Source organism: Amphiura filiformis, chromosome 11 (assembly GCF_039555335.1).
Source record: "Amphiura filiformis chromosome 11, Afil_fr2py, whole genome shotgun sequence".
Taxonomy (NCBI): Eukaryota; Metazoa; Echinodermata; class Ophiuroidea; order Amphilepidida; family Amphiuridae; genus Amphiura; species Amphiura filiformis.
The window spans coordinates 59,604,728-59,622,423 of NC_092638.1; the positions used below are offsets into that span (position 1 = coordinate 59,604,728).

The 17,696-nt window shown below is 36.2% G+C and overlaps 1 protein-coding gene and 1 long non-coding RNA gene across 3 annotated transcripts in view; one reads left to right on the plus strand and one right to left on the minus strand.

Annotated features, from left to right (window-relative positions):
• The window catches only part of LOC140165093 (lysosomal alpha-glucosidase-like), a 102,821-nt gene extending 91,066 nt beyond the window's left edge, over positions 1–11,755 (plus strand). Inside the window, exons 16-18 of one of the 2 annotated variants that reach the window (XM_072188521.1) lie at positions 7,283–7,499; positions 8,583–8,785; positions 9,966–11,755. In XM_072188521.1, the coding sequence (XP_072044622.1) occupies positions 7,283–7,499; positions 8,583–8,785; positions 9,966–10,028 (483 nt within the window). In that variant the 3' untranslated portion in view covers positions 10,029–11,755. The remainder of the gene's footprint in view (positions 1–7,282; positions 7,500–8,582; positions 8,786–9,965) is intronic. The other variant, XM_072188520.1, reaches the window with a different exon arrangement.
• LOC140165094 (uncharacterized) lies at positions 1,391–6,350 on the minus strand. Its single transcript, XR_011860628.1, has 2 exons — positions 6,197–6,350; positions 1,391–2,748 (listed from the first exon to the last, which is right to left on the minus strand). It is a non-coding gene; the product is annotated as an uncharacterized lncRNA (long non-coding RNA).
• Positions 11,756–17,696: the final 5,941 nt, after the last annotated feature.

Below are 17,696 nucleotides of genomic sequence, written 5' to 3' on the forward strand. Positions count from 1 at the left end.
TTGTGAACAGTCCCTTATGGCCCCATTAACCTTGCCCATTAAGGTATGTTTTCTTTATTTTTTACAGGCACCCCCATAACCCCCTTGTCGGCAGCACTGAGTAGGCTTATTGATAAAGCTTAGGGGTGGTGCCATAATCATGTCTACCCCCAGGGTGGTCAATTGTCAAAAAGGTCTGCCAAAATCACTTCCCACTTCACCTAGGGAGGGCGAGTTAGCGCAGCGGTAGTTTCCTCGCTTTGCACCACTGAGGTCTCGGGTTCAAGCCCCAGCGCCCAAGGACTCATGTGCACTTGGTTTATCCCGATTCCATGCTCACTCGCAGGTTTTCTCCGGGATCTCCGGTTTCCTCATGTATCACAAAAATCGGTGATTAGTTGTTTGGTTATCAAAAACTTCCTTCACCCAATGGAATTTGGGGAGCTGCACAGATAATTGGTGAATGTTACAATCTAAATGCGGATAGGTGTGCGCCAGGGTTCGAATTCGGCTGTATCGCATAGCAGTTTGCTCCATATTTTGAAGTAACTGCTACCCAATTTTGCATTTGTATAGCACTTTTATCCTGATTATGATGAATTAACCAAAAACTGCTATGCAAATTTTTTTTTTTTTTTTCAAAACCTAGTATGCGCCGTTCGTCAGCAACCTAGTTGATGCGATCTGATTGTGATTATTCACCATTGCAGCTAAATTACAGCGCTTTGAGTCCTCTAAGTTCTGGAGAAAGGCGCTTTATAAATCCAAAATTAATTATCAATTAATATGTCTGGAGCAGTCAAGTTAGCTCAATCGATAAGGTGTTCGACTATGGTACGAGAGACTGTGGATTCGAACCCTGTCGGTGCCTAGTATGCTCTTGTGGAAAAAACGTACTAAACTCTGGGGCTGATCCTGGTTGCGAACTTTATTTGTGGAATGTCTCATGAAGTAGCAAAGTCCCTGAATTGTGAAATGGTTTATGGAATGATGTTGGACCGTAGAAAAGTGGGGCGATGAGCACGAAATGCCCCTTTAAAGTAAACATGTCTCTGAAACTATACATCTCACACTAACAATACTAACACATTTTTTGATGACTTTGACCACAAATTTTTATTTTTTCAAATATCTTAAAAATACAAGAATCTAAGCTAATTGAACAGACAGTACTACCCAAGTTTTTTTAGTGGCCCATATATAGCAGAGTTACTGCAGGGCTGCAAGCTGGTAACTTCCATGCCCTAACTTCAGAATTACTCCACAGCTACTCCATCACAAGCTAGCACAGCTTCTCCAGCTTGGAATAGTCCTGCAGTATTGAACTCGGCTATCCATGGCTACCCAATAACTGGCCATATGAATATGGTTGTGTATGTTTATGATTGATCAGAGTGTGACAAAGTAAGGATTCACCAGAAGTTTGTTACACTTTCATAACATATTTAATTTTCTTCATGCATAGTGTATTCTACATCAATTTGAACTGCATATTTGGATGGTGAAAGCTTTTGTCATAAGAAAAGAAACAGGTCGTTGAACTTTCCACATAGGGTCAATTTTAAAATTACACAAATCCTGTTCAAAACCTACACTATCGTAATCCTCCTCTGGCAATAAAGATTCAGAAAAAGTATACTTTGACATACCTATGATGTACGGTTAGGCCTAAAAAATTGTTTGATTGGCGTAATCCGACCGACCTAGAAATAAGCCTGACCCTAGACTTTTTTCTTACTTTTTTTGCAAAGAAATTTTAATTAATTTAAAAAATTCCACAACCTTTATCATACGCAATTTACAGCTTAAAATGTGTGCAAAATAAAATTACTGACCGACCTACCCTAATATTTTTTACGTTATGCCAATCAAACAATTTGTTTAGACCTTCATAGAGTTACGAGCAAAAGAGTAACATTGTGACGTCATAGGTCTAATGAAAATGAAATTGTTCTGATTTTTATGAAAATGATCTCAAATTAGGGGCTGTGCAATAATTATGAGCCCTGGGGGAGGGTAAAATTGGGGGGCAAGAAATTTTTGGCGAGCAGAAAGGGGGGGGGCAAGCGATTTTTGGTGGGCCGAGGGGGGGGCAAGCAATTTTTGGCGAGCCGTTCGGATATTTTACCCGCCCCCCGGGGGAGCTGATAATTATTGCTCAGCCCCTTATTGGTCTTCTTGCAAGAAATCAGACAAAGAGAATAGTTCTTTTAATTATCTAGGGTGCTTTCTTATTTTTGATATCAATTTCAAATGATAGAACTCAATAAGACTCGATGTGTATTGTCCTTTTTTGAATTTTTGATGTGTTACCAAGGTAACAAAACATCCTATACTGCACAGGTTCACCATCGGTACTTGACTTTTGCAGTACAGCATTGTAATGTGTAGGTACTCTGTGTGTACCAGTCAGGTACCTTGGGGATGATGAACCTGTCCTGGCGGCCACAATAGGGATACATGTACATAGTGCAAACTATTATTTTTCTGATTTATCATAGGACATATAATTGGAGACCATTTCAACTTCGAGCATCCTCTGAACCCTTTTGACCTCGGGAACACCAGCTGGAACATTATTGTTTGTGTTTAAGAAAGTCCAAGCAATAAAGCAAATTTAACATGATTTGCACATCATTGTATAACATCCTTGTCCAGACGTGTCGTTATCACGCGATGACAATGTCACAATGTACACCAGCACCAACCCTCTTCATGAATGGAACTACATATCTTCGCCCAGTTTCTCTTGAACATCCATGTTCTTTTCTGTGAAAATAGAGCAATAAAAGAAAATAAAAAAATTAGTAAATAAGCTTAAACTGAAAGTTGTTATTGTGTATATCAATTACAAATATGAATCACTGATTAACTTGATAACTTAAGCTGAAATTACAGCTAGGTTTAGGTGACAAAAAACCCTGTTCTACAGGCCTGTCTGACCTAGATTTTTGTGTTTTAGTGAGTTTTGAGTACTTTCGTCACCACCTATCCCGCGGAATGTGGGAAAATGATGGCACTTGTAATTTTTGGTTATTTTGAACAGTCTATAATTTAGTTGAAGTACAATTTTAGCAACAGTTTTGATGCTATGACCCCATCATTATTTCCGAACTACCCTTGCTATTATGGTGTCGTTCTTCATCAATTTCTAGCCTCAAAAGCTATTGGTGAGCAAATTCCCCGGCAAATTCGAAGCTAGACTACCAGGGTGCATTCTACCATTGCCAATCCATGGGTTGTATAGGGTTGGAAATATTCCAACATGCTACACGTTCCACCCCTAGAGTGCACCAACAGGTTAATTCCTGTTAATTAAAAATGTATGTAAACCCAGCTTACAGCCCCACATTTTCTAGGATGGGGGAATCTGGGATGATGGGGGTGAAGTAGGCCTACTTGAAATGAATTGCATGATAAGGCCCTTCGCACTTGATTATTAGTTTCCTGTTTACCGCCCTCGTCCAAAATCGAAAATCTCAAAATAATTAATTATTTTGTTTTATTTCTAATTATCTCTTTTAAAATGACTTTCAACTACTTCTACTTGCCATTTTCTGACTTTAATAATATCAACAATAATGATGAATAAACAAAGAGTACAACTCCACCTACACTTATTTATAAAATCAAATATTGTTGTGAAATAATTAAATGCCCGCTCTAGTCAAAACGAGTCAGTAGTTGCTTGTAATAGTTCAAACTAAATAAAGAAAATAAAAGATAATTAATAATTAATAATTAAAAGTCACCTCGTCCCTTTTTCAAAATCTTCAACAGGAAACTAATAATCAAGTGCGAAGGGCCTAATATCATGATTAGGCAAAAAAATATTATTGTGTTGCCCTCAAGTGGGAAATTTAGGTCGGACGGTCGGATTTCTTTTTTTTTTATTCTCAAATATTAAATAATGCTTCTTCAATTAGGGACATTTGTCAATTTTGACTTCTGGATACCTGTTAGACATCAATTAAAGACTAGTCTTTCAATAAAATATTACTTTTAAGTGAAAAACATTGAGTTTTTGAACAAATCTGTCAAATTCATCATTCAAAAAAAAAAAATTGCGACCCTGATTTTTCAGGATTTAGGGTCGGACGGTTGAGGGCAAAACAATAATGTTTTTTGGCCTAACGCATGTCACACACATAACACATTTGATCGAGAAGTCTATCTTTAATTAGTGATAGGCTGTATAAGGGTGTAGTTGCAAACAGCTTAGGGTACCAGCTTATTTGATGCAGCTTGTTGTTCTGAGTAATTTGACACCAATTTGATTGAAATCGGCCAAACATTGAGACAGTGCCGGCCAAATAACGGCACACAAGGGGGGGGGGGCAGATTTGACCTTTATTTTCTAGTTTTAGGGGAATTTTATCACATTAAGGATTATGTAGTGCATTTTTGGTATCTACTTACATAGTTTTAGGTCCAGGAAGGTCATTTATGCACTTTGTGTCAAATGAAACTTTTTAGTATCCTTAAAATTAACGGTTTGGGGTAAAATTAGGTCGTGAGGGCGCTTTACCTTTTAGAGACCCCTTTCGCAACCATTTTTGACTTTTAAGTTAATCATACTAGAGATAATCATCAATCATCAATAATCTGACATTTTCAGCCATTTATCACATTTGGTGTGGCCGTGGCGCTAATTTTTAATACAGGGGTAACCTGCCCATAGCAATATACAGGGGTCAACGAACTTTGTATCACATGTAAGTCAATGGAAGCGTCTCTACACATTTTCAAATGGGTACCACGCACAAGTGAAATAAGGTTGAGAGTTCAAATTTGGACAGATGCTGTTATTTATTAGTAACTTTGATTTGATAATAAGAAATGATAAAATTTTAGTAGGGGGGATACGTAACAGCTATAGCTGAACAGCGCCCTCACATCCAAAATTGGCTCTTAAACTTGCATCAAAACATACAATTTGTGTAAAAATTGCATAAACATATCCAGAGGACTCAAAATCATGTAAATAATCATTAGAATCCAACAAACAGCAAATAAAATGCCCATAATTGTCAAAATATTGAAAAATAGGGGGGTCCCAAAAAATCCCCCTTATGCGTAGTTTTTTGGCCGGCACTGTCTCATTTTTCAACCTTTTTTTTTTTTAAAGGTGTCAAAATGCTCAGGAGGATTAGCTGCTTCAATTCAGCTGGTACCCTAAGCTTTTTGAAACATCACCCTTTTTTTGGGGCTGTACAGCCTATCACTACTTTAATACAGGTTACTGATATAGAAACCAATGATTGATTATTATGGATTGAGCTTTGGAGCTACATGTATCTCCAAATCATGTTAGAATCAGTCAAGCATAACACCACATTTAATAGCAATGAAAATTCGGAAGTAAACAACAACGCAGATCACGATGGGTACAGCACCCGAAAAAGCTGCTCAAATGACACATCATCAGCGAATTGTGAGCATGGGGCCATGGTTAATCTCATAAAATAAAAATGAGCAAACTTTGGCTGCTCTGAAGATACAGATATGTCATCAAAATAAATTTCGGTACCCCGGTAACATTAAACTTAATAAAGAATTTTTTAATGTGTTTGAAAATTGGCGACGATTAAGTGACTGAAGTAGTTAAATAGTTCCATGCTCCATCTCTGTCCGTGTTCACACTCACTGTGTCATCGTGGATAGTAGATCGTGTTCTAGATCAAATGACGCACAGACAGTAAGCTTACTTCAACCCAACAGAAGCCAGCTGCTCGGTCATAATATTTAATATTATGCATCTCTGTGCAATATATATGTAATCCTTCTAGGTACATCCACGGCCTTGCTAACGTACATGTTTACATACACATAGCCATCATTGCCCATTTACATGGCATAGCACTCAGAAATACATGCATGCCATATACATGCATGATATTGAAATTGTTTATTATTTTTAAAAAAAAGGACATTTTTTAACCTTGGGCCATTCATTAATTCAGCCTATTGAGAGCGTTTTTATTCACTTGCATACAAGATCAGATATAAAAGAAGGTGTACCAAGTGCCCAAAATCATGGGTAAAGTACAAAAAGATTTGAAAATCCTACCGCTGCTACTGCCTTGTTGCAGCACGGTGCAGAGCTCCGGAAACAAGTACAGAATTTGGGTGCAAAGTAATGTACAATTTCAGGAAATATTTATCACTGATGATGAAACCGGATTCATTTTAAGAATATCTTAGATCAAATAATTACCTTCGATTCGAAAATGTAGTTACTCTTGCAATATTAACACCTTTTTGCAGCATTTTTATTCCACCACGGCTATTGTTTACGTGCAGACCGCCAGCATCCATCTTTAATTGTGTCAAGGGCATAGTCTCGTTACCAGTCGTTTTAAGCTCTTCGGTACAACTTAGTTAATGCGGATTTTACGCAAAATAAACAGCGGTGTCACATAATAAATTGAATTAAAGGTAGGAAAGGATAATGGTGGCTACTGATGAAGGTCACAGTAATGGAGTCTGAAGGCCACATCATCCCCATCGAAGGAGACAAGGCAGAGATACAGACAGGCATGCATATAGACCACTTGGTATGTGACGTCATTGCCCGGCAGTATGCGCGCGCATTATGGCAATTTCCATTGTTCTTTGCCCTGCAGTGTGCGTACGCATCGTAGTCTGCTAAGGGCATGTCTATTTTAAATCGCCCGCCACATTTCATATAGTACAGGAAAGCCATTGAACAGTGTAGCGGCTCGTTCGAGCATATCGATAGACGAGTCCCTCGCCTTTGTTGATAAACAGTGATGTCAAGTGGTCTATAGGCAGAGAAAGATAGGGAGACAAAAAAGAAACAAAGAGAAAGCGATAATTTGACTCTAGCCTGGAAGATAGTTACTCAAAGCGCAACATGTTTTATGATTTTTATTTTTCACAAACTTCAAATTTGCTTACCGATTTGGGAAGCTTTTATCCAGTTTACTCTTGGACGTCATCAGCACCAAAACCTTACACATAATGGTGCTGTTGGGTTATCCATTTAGTACAACACATTCTCCCACCTAAAATTTTCATATTTGACATTTTCCAATGTACCCAATATACATGATGTTCTTTCATATGCTCTTTCCATTGGGCTGTTCCAGTCAAAATCCATACACCCCCTATGAAAGACATGACCATAATCTCCAACACAGGGGGGTGCAGATTTCAAATGGAGTCACCCATTCAAGTATGTAACGCCATTTGAAATTTACACTGTGTGGAAGATTAAGTTCATGTCTTTCATAGTGGTGTAGGGATTTCAAATCAAATAACCTATTTCATTGTGTTTCAGGGAGCAAATATTTCCATGGCATCTACACAGACTATGACACTGAAGGCACCCTTGGATACCATCAATCTACATGTGAGTGCTGGCAATATGCTAGTGATGCAGGAACCAAACACTACAACTACAGCGAGCAGAAAGAACAAATTTGGTTTGATTGTGCCTCTTGCAAGTGATGGCACAGCTTCTGGGGAGTTGTATTGGGATGATGGGGATACTGTTGGTATGTTGATAAGTTGCTATGGTATAATTATTGTTAGTTAACATATTATGTGATGTGTAAAGGGCATAGGCAATCGCTAGGAGCGTAGCATTTATTTTTGTGACAGAACTTATTTATCGGAAAAGCTATTGCTGATATCTGATTGAGAAGTCACTAAAATGCCGTAGCATCAAATCGCAAGCAGTTGACTTAAAGGCAACTTTGTTGCCAATTCTCTAGCAGCAACTTAGTGCTGGTATCGATTCTGAAAATGCTATCAGCGTTTCATCACTAGCAATTTTTGAATTTTTATTATACTTACACCTATTAATGTATCAGGGGCCTTGTCATGCCATTGGTGACTGCTGAAGTTGCTGACTGTTAAATTTGCCACTACAGTCATTAGGTGATAGCTGCCTACACCCTGCTCATATTTTTTTCACTAATGTGTAACCCATTCATTGGATGTTCATTAGATGCCCAGTCATGTTATGGTAATGTTTTCAAGATGTGGTCCCACTCATGATTTAAGGCAGACCTCCCTTCGTTTAATTTTGTGATGGCTGCTCAGCTCTTTCCCAGGTGACATCTTTCACTCCCCTATGTTGGCAAGAAACAATTTCAAGCTGATAACAATCAAATGACCAAAACACCAGTCAAGTGCCTGCACAGTAAATGAAGCTTTGGTGAATTAAATGGATAGTAACATTACTGAAAAAAATTGAAGAGTCCAGAACTTTAATTCAAATTTTGACTTACTGGAAGACCCAAAAAAGTTGCAACCTTAGGCAATAGAAACAAATTAGTTTGATCCTTTGATCGACCGTTGATGCTTGGTCAATCCTTAAAATCAATTAATTGACTATTGTTAATTCTGATAACATATGAATCTAAGTATGTATTGGTAATGACCAAATTTTATAAAGTTATCATTAATTCTCATTAACAACATTAGCAACATCGACGGTCGATCCAAAGATCAAACAAATTTGATTCTGGTGCCTTAGGAGAATAATATAGTGTCTTGAGTAATAAAAAACTGAAACAGCAATTTTCCAATGATATTTTGTACATATATTTGTTTTTGTTTGTATCCTGCTTCAGGTACCTATGAGAATGGCAATTACATTTTCATTACATTTACTGCACAGAACAAGATGATATCATCACAAATTACCCAAGATGGCTACCCAGATTCAGGCACCATGAAGCTAGGTTCTGTCATTGTATATGGAGTCAATAGTGCACCAACATCAGTGACAGTAAATGGCAAATCTGTAGCGTTTAAATATGACAGTACTAATAAGGTATGTATGTGTATTTATAAAACAATTTTTGGCTAAATATTATTCAGCATAGTAACTAGTGAAACTATTGAGCACTGTGAACCGACTATCGAGTGACTATTTATGTTTGTATTTATATGCATGTGTATTTACATAATTATCGTAAAAACTCGATAGTTAGCATATGTGCTTACTATCGAGCACTTTTGAAAACATGAAATTGTACCAAAGTCCGGCGATTTACCAACCGAGCTAATGGGTTTGAGACACACATTTGCAGGTTTACTTGTTCGTATATAACTATGTGTTTTGATGATTTGCTCAAAACCCTTTACACTTTTGTGGATGAGGCTCTTCATGTTTGCATGTTTTAAAAGTACTCGATAGTAAGCACATATGCTAACTATCGAGTTCTTACGGTATGTAGGGGTGGTCGAATGTGTGTGTGTGTGTGGGGGGGGGGGGGTGTTTGCTGACAAACGAGGACACCCACAGGACATTTTACATTTAAACTGGACCACTCTGCAAAGAGGGACCAGCCTCGGTTTGGAGGTCTACAAATGACCACAATTGCGGTATAATGCATTTGCCAAATACATCCTTTATCGTACGTACATTAGTTATTCCATCTGCAGTTGCAAGGAGGGCACTCACATAAATGGCCTGTACACATGTGTGACCAACAAAACAAGCACAAAGCGGTGTTTTTTTAGGCAAGGCAAAATATGTGTGTGATGCATTTAGGGTCTAAATTATGAGTCCAAAAAGGGTACATTTGTTGCATTTTTACAAGGGGGTAAATTCTATAACAAATTACCTTATTAAGGTGGTAAATTTGCTGGTAAGGTAAAACTCATTTAGGGGGTGTTTCATGTGTACACTATCATACTTGAGTGGCCCCCTGGATGCTGCATATATTGATGTTTAAAAAATTCATGATGATAAAGATAAGTAATTGTGACCCCGATTTAGTCCATGAATACAGTTAGATCCCCTATATACTCAAAAGGATCAGATCTCTTTGATAGGATGCATGCCCCTGGACACAGAAAAAACACTTTGGTCAGCACCATGAAAACGGAAAGGAAAGAATGAAATCAGGATTGTCAGACATTCTAATCCCACAATTTTTTAACAGTGTAAGACCTAATGTTATTGTACATTTTTGCTGACTATAATTTCCATGTTTTCTTTTTCCTAGGTTTTGAATGTATCTTCTTTGGATGTCAAACTCAATGCTCCCTTCAAGGCGACTTGGATGTAACAAGGGCTGTTAATACATTGAAATGAATACGAGTGCATATATTAAGTACTATGTAGTTTATATTATGGAGTGTTCCATAAATTCTTGTATATTTCAAGATGACCAGTTGATCCAAAATTGATGAAAGTTTATACATTCTCTCAGTCAGGTTTGTTCTATCTATTGCACTTATACCCATTTCTCACGTTTGTCAAATGGAACACACTTGAAAAATCATTATTGTTTTGTACAGGGCCTTTCAGTTTTGGTCAATTTTTTCTGCATTGAAAACACCAATTTGGCTCTTGTTAGGGAAATAAGAGAGTACAAAAACAATAACACTCCAAAATCTTTTGGCATGTAAAGGCAATTCAACGACTCTCCCTGTGTTGGTATTCGGTGATGAATCCACAGTCCAGTAGCATATACGCAAATGCAAGGTTACATGTGAGCGTGTGAAATTTGTCATGCCTGGAACTTATGCATAAACACTCTCTTACTGTTGTGTAGGAGGTAGCAGCTAAACATTATCGCTTTATTCTTTAGTTTTATTACTGATACCAACAGAGAAGGTAAGGTTGAGTGGTAATGACAAACGGACATTCTGAATGAAAAAATCATGTGAAATGGACCATCTTTAGCTTGTTTTTGTTGTTGAAAAGGATTCAATCATGTTTCACTGTTATTCATCACCGATTAACAACTCGCGTCCGGGGCATCTGCATGGTTTACTTCCCTCAGGCAGCTACCAGAGAGACGATGCGGAAGCATTGTTGTTTGTCAGTGATGAACAATGGTGAAACATGATTGAATCCCTAAATAAACACTTTGTTGGCCTTATTCAGGTGGGGACAGGGTCTACACATGTATAACTATACAATTATGCAAATGAATACGCCCATGTGTAGTCATAATATACAGGGCTACATGTAGCACCAATATTATACATCTCAATGAAGCATTTGATTTGAGCCTTGTAAGAGCTCATAGATGTTACAGCAAACATGGAGTGATTTAGTTGTGTACTCAGAAATATCTAAGTAATTACAAAACAATTTGTTGATGTGGAAATGATTTATAACACTTTGCAAAAAATGGCCTGTATTGTGTTTTTTCAATTTGTATTGAAACTTAAATCTAGCTTTATTTCAAATTCATAAGGCTATTCCATTTGAAAATCACAAACCCCTTTTGGAAGATTATGGAATTAAAACAAATTCTAAGTTATAGCCAATCCAAATCCAACTATTTCGATTCAAATATGGTGGAAAGAGTATGAAAGATTTTGGAATTCTAAAAAAAAAATCCAAATAGGGGTAAAATTGTGTATCACTTTTTAATGTTTTTGCTTGAATTTTAACTTAAAATCATGACATTCCACCTGGATTGACCATGAAGTTCAACTAATATTGAGAAAGTACTTCCACAAGGGGTGTGTAGACTTTAAATGAAATGGCCCATTCTTTTTGTTGTTACTGGGAAATTGATGATTGTTTCATAAAATGATTCAATCCTTTAACTGTACTTTAAATAAAATGTACATGTAGCATCAAAACAAATTTGTGGATCATTGTTCTATAAAATATAAATTATTTTATAATTATATTGTAAGACTATGATCAAGATGTGTAAATTATTTAATAATTACTGATTTCAGATAGATTTTTGTACTGTAAACTTGTGTGTCAAGCATTAGGCCAAGAAAAAAAGAATGTATGTCTCAGACACCCGCGCACATTATTATGTGATCCAATTTAGCGCTTAGCGCTACGCGTTGGCCGGTTTTTTTGTTGCAGTTTGGTTTGCCATGATTGTAAAAGAGACAAACAAAACTATTCATTGTGTACATTATATTACTATGTGTTTCTGTATTTGAATATCAAAAAGTACATAAATATTGTGCCTTGACCGTAAAAAAAAATTATAAATAAAAATATCGCATATCGCATAGCTCATATTCTTAAAAAAATATAAAAAATAACAAAACGCATAGCACTTAGCTTTTTTACCAAATGTGTCTGAGACATACTTTCTTTTTTATTTGGCCTTATGCAAACCTTTCTACAGATTTGTTAAGTACTTGGTTCCAGACAAGTTTAGGCAGACATTTTCTCCTGTATTAATGGATGCAGTCCATAAAAGATACCAGCCTGGTTATTTGGAGGGGGTAGACACACAACTTAATTTGGGGCAAAATAGAGGCTTCTGAACTGAATTTTTTTTTGGGGGGGGGAGGGGTCTGGTGTAAATTGGGTCAAATCATAGGCTGTGGTGTTAAGAAATTCCAAATGTGTCCAAATTTGAGCTAAAGAGATACAATTGTTGGAGTTGACCCAAGGTGAGACTGCAGAACTGGGGCATGACTCCCAAAAAAAAAAAAAAAAAAGTGTTGGTCTATGGAACTGCCAGAGAGCCTGTAAAAGAGTCCTGTGACCACTACACACACCTGTAACACCTTTTCCAGATCATTAGGAATTTGTCTCAGAGGGGAAATGGGGGTCCAAACAGGGATGATTTAGTATTAAATACAATTATTTCCATCTCAATTTTACCAAAAACTATATTTTCAATAGGGTTAGTGTACAATGACAGAGGCAAAAGCAGTTTAGTTTGAAACAGAAAAGACAATGAAAATCAGTTTTGTCAGTTTCTTAATCCTTTGAGTAGTGTAGTAGTTTTATATTATAATTATTATAATTTTATAATATTTAATATTATAATTTGGTGGATGTGTCTATTTTGGTTATTGAGCCTCCAAGAGAACAGAAAACTATTTTGCAGGTATGTTTATAGAAACGGGGAAAATCATCTTTTCAATATGTGACTGTCCACATCGGAACGCTCGTAAAGTCGGCCCCTGGTCAATTTTGTTTTCTTCAGCGTTTAGAAAATATATATCATAAGCTTTACAATGATATATCATTTGACTTCAAACAATATCCAGAAGCGGAGTTATGGCTTGTTAAACTTTGCTCCTTCAGTAAAAGGGTACATTATTTTGGTGCTACAATATTTCTCTTTTTCCACATCGCTGGTATTACATATCAATTTGTCATAATTGGCGGTCACTTCAAATCATCCCCAAGTCAACGAGGTTCAGTTAGCCCACCACTTGAACAGGATTTGGCCAAAGCAAACAAAGACTAGATCTATTTACTAACTCTATACATAAGTATAAGCGTATTATCCTCTTCAACAATAGGATTAAAGATTGGCGTTTGACTGACACTCAAATGAGAAACATGTAGGACAAACATAATTAGCTAAATATGAATACACTGTAACTCGAAATACAATTTGCCGACTTTACGAGCGGTTTGAGATGGATGGTCACATATATAGAATAATATAGAATAATAAAAAGATTTATTTCAAATCCATGCATTTCTAATGAAGAAATGTGCTATTCCAGTTGAAATCCATACACCAACTAGGAATAGGGTTACCCAGAGAAGATGTAATAAAGAGGAGGTTCAACGGAATTATATCCTTGAGATAATCCCGTAGGTAATCCTGTCGCATCTATTCATAGTCCTTTATTCTCAAGTAGTTAGACATCCACTTGAAATATCCTATGATGTTATGTGTGTGACCGCCCATGGTTGACCAATTTTCACTTCAGAATTGAAAATATTTCCAATGTTTCTATAGAGAATTTGTTAAAATGTATGAAATGCACGTGTTAAGGACCTGCTGCTTGGATGGGATACCACATGTGGATAATACAAGAAAGAAATCGAGTGCTGTAAAATTTCCCCCAAATCCACCGTTTTTTGTAAATATATAAATTTCTAAGGAAGAAATTTTTAGGATTTTTTTAGAGAGGTGATGATTGTTGATCATTTCTATTTATTATTTTATGCATTTTCCTGTCATTTCCTGCCAACCTAATAAAGATATTCTGATAATTGATAACATTCTTTATCATAAATAATAGAGTCTGAAAGTGGCAACAAGTAGCAAAAATTATAATTTGCCATGGAACTTCAGTCATATTTTATCTGAAATCTGACAAGATGACAGGGTCTGCATGCATGGTGTGTATGGCATGATGGCATGCACACACTGACCTATCCCTAAAAGCAGTTAGCTGCAACTTGTGTATCACACCCATCCTGGGTTCAAACCCTATTGTGGTATTCTATTGTAAAGCAGCTAAATAGGGTGATTCATCATTTACTTTGAGTGAGCGGTCTCACACATATTTTGTTTGAGGATAGCTTGATCAACCTCCTCTTTATTACATCTTCTCTGGGTTACCTAAATGGGTGATTCCATTTGAAATCTACACCCCCTGTGTGGGAGATTAAGGTCATGTCTTCCACAAGGGGTGTACGGATTTCAACTGGACATTGCCCGATACCATTATATGCCAAAGTGTGCATGACTAAAATATATTGAATTGGTTTTTGTTTTGTACATGTCATGTTGAAGTCTGAAATGCAATAAACATTACTATTGTTTTTATCTAATTTCAAACTAATTGTCGGCATTTATTACTTTCATATGCGACCTGCTCCCACGAAATGAGTGTAAAGTTGTAAGTTGCGAGTTTCAAGACCTTCCAACTGTTGAGTTGATGTTCTTTGTTTGAAGACACCTGTATATAGTCAGTTAGTATGTCCTTTGTGAATGGGAACATATTATATGCTGTACTCGAGCTGTATTCAATTAGCTTTTTCGAAGCATGGCGTACACAATAGGAGGGCAGTATTCAATATGGGTAAAATCCACCAAATTCACAAGACTTTACCCACTTTGTGCAGCGCCATCCTATTGTGTCCGCCATATCACTGCCAATACAGGTGTCTTCAAACAAAGAACTCAAAAGTCGGATCCAAACTCCCATCATGCTACTTAACGCTCATTTTGTTGGAGCACATCATATATTGCCCTATTGCAGTGTAGGAATCACTAGTTGATTTACTCTTATCACTAGTAAACACTTAATTTGCCATCATATTCAATGACTGTTAGCCCAGCTGTTAGCAACCCACAACTTTGTCTGGCGATTATGGTTCAGGACAAAAATAGTATGAACCAGTTGACCTCACACTGCTTAGCACATGCAGATATAGGTAGTGTATGTGGGACGTCCCATGGTTGGTCCCGTGTACAGGAAAGGTCAAAACCCTGTGCATGTTACGTGTCGGAGCTATTTGAAAAGAGAAGGGGCCCATCCATCTGATATCTGCAATCAATCCTAGGTTCCAGGATCGTGCATCTAGGTAAACTGTGCACGTTAAGCCCGTGCGACAATACTCAATATTGAGGTATGCTCGTATATATATATATCAGAAGACAACCTGGCCAGGATTGATTTTATGTCACACTACAACGGTGAATATGTATGTTCATTCACCAATGAAACCATATAGTGATCTCCCACAGGAAAGGATAGGGCACATGTATGGATACAGGTGCATTTCCTGATCCATTCAAACTGACCGTATGAGGAGACGATGAGATTAACTCGGTAAAAGTTACAATGATGTTGTCTTGAAGGTTATGCAGTCCTTTTTTCTGCCCCATAATTATTGATGGTCCCTAATAGATGAAAAGAATCGTAATTATACCGTGATTCGTCCGAGTATAGTACCACGCTCGAGTATAGTCCCACCCCCATTTTTGAAAAATTCCAGAAATTAAAAAAAAAAAAAAACATTTTTTTTTAAAAGTTTTTTTGGTTTTGGAGTGTCCTGGACCTAGACCTAGATGCTAGGATCATTCATGGTTGAATTTTTTTTTTTTGAAATTCGAGTATAATCCCACCCCCCAATTGTGAAAAATTTTCACCTAAAAAAACGGGTGGGACTATACTCGGACCAATACGATAATATAGTAAATAATACCACATAACTCAAGGGCTTCAACTGTAGAAGTTTTAATTTCATTCATCAAGAATATACATTGTATTTGATTTCAATACAACATTAATATTACTATGATGAAGCATAACTTGGCGTTACTTGAAAGTAAATTACCGAAGCAGTCATGCTGTACAAAAATCAACACAAACATCTTTGTTACTGAATCTATTTCTACATGGATGTTACACATAAAATAAATATACTTTTTTTTCTAGCAGGAAGACATTTACTGTAAAATTATGAGGCAGTAATGTAAAATGATACGTACATGATCAATCCGTGTGAGTTGTTTATTGCTATGAGACATTTCCAAAAGAATTTTTGAATTTCATGGTCTGCATTATAAATATGGGATCCACAACTTAATTGACTCCATGAGTCAATCCTCCATAAAAAACAGACAAGTAGGCCTGGTCTACTGTATAGTTTGAGAGTTGACTCGTACATCTTAGATGCAACTTTTAAAATGGCCTCTTTTTACATAATTAACCATTGTGCTTAATTGATGCTATAGAGGTTGTGCATATGACGTATCATATCATAAATATGGCAGACTATTCAAATGCATTCAACAAAAAGCATGATTGCAATCTACCGCGACAATTTGTCTCACACACAACGGATACATTACGATCAAATAGGTTGACAACAACATTTGATTGAGTGGATTGCACTGTGCCATGATTACGGTGAACATGGTGAAAGACACCAGTTCAAATCCTTTGTTTGGAGCCAACCAATAATTTCATGGTCCAGTTGTGTGTAACAAATAAGACTACAAAAACTTCTTTAAATTTTAATTTTAAATCAAATAATGTTTCCATGTATTTCAAAATGCATTAGGGGATCCAATATAACATTAATTTCAATTGAGTATCCCGCATAATGTAACAGGCCTTTTTAATATTACATGAAAATGACACAATCATGTTTTGAAACATTCAATGCAAGCATGTGAGTATACATTTGTTGAAATACTCAATCAATCAACACTGAAACCAATTCATTTGGCATACAATTTTTAAAATTGCACAAATTTGGCAAGGGACTCCAATTCCCATACTTAAAATTACAAATTACTCAAATTAGGATTATTAATACTATTCAACATGACTTAAAAGAATCTAGGGTACAAGCATACAAAATAAAATATGACCTTATTAAAAATCTGACATGATATTCACATATGACCCTCCAAGTTCAATATCCTTACAATTTCTTCCGATCACAACATGTAATATGAATGACACAGACAAAAATAATATTAAATACTAACAGTACACATAATTGTAATATATCTGTGTAAAAAAGTGTTTAATTTTTGCTAACCAAGATATAAATCTTGTGTTGGTCTCAAGAAATCTTATAGCTCTTGACGACCATTACATATTTTCAATACAATAACTAATATATTTTTCCCTCCCTTTCAAATATACAAATATGGCAAAAACTATTACTGTATATTATGTTTTGTTGCACATTCTGGCGTGTATGGGCCGGGCCATTAAATTAGCAACAGCTTCATATAAACAAAACTTTCAAATTGAACATGGATTTCTTTAATGGCATTTCATTTTATTATTGATCAAGTATATTTCATTGTATGGAAAGCAAGCATTTGAAGAATATTGAGTGAATATTGACTGAATATTTATCAAAAAAGTACAACCTATTTGTTTTATTATTTTAATTAAAATAACTTTGTTCAAATAAGTAAAAATGAAAGCAATGAATTTATATTCAATTAAGAATAGCTGCTTTTATCAAACTCAACCTTTTGTATACAATACTTTTGTTTTGCTTTTCATTTATAGAAATC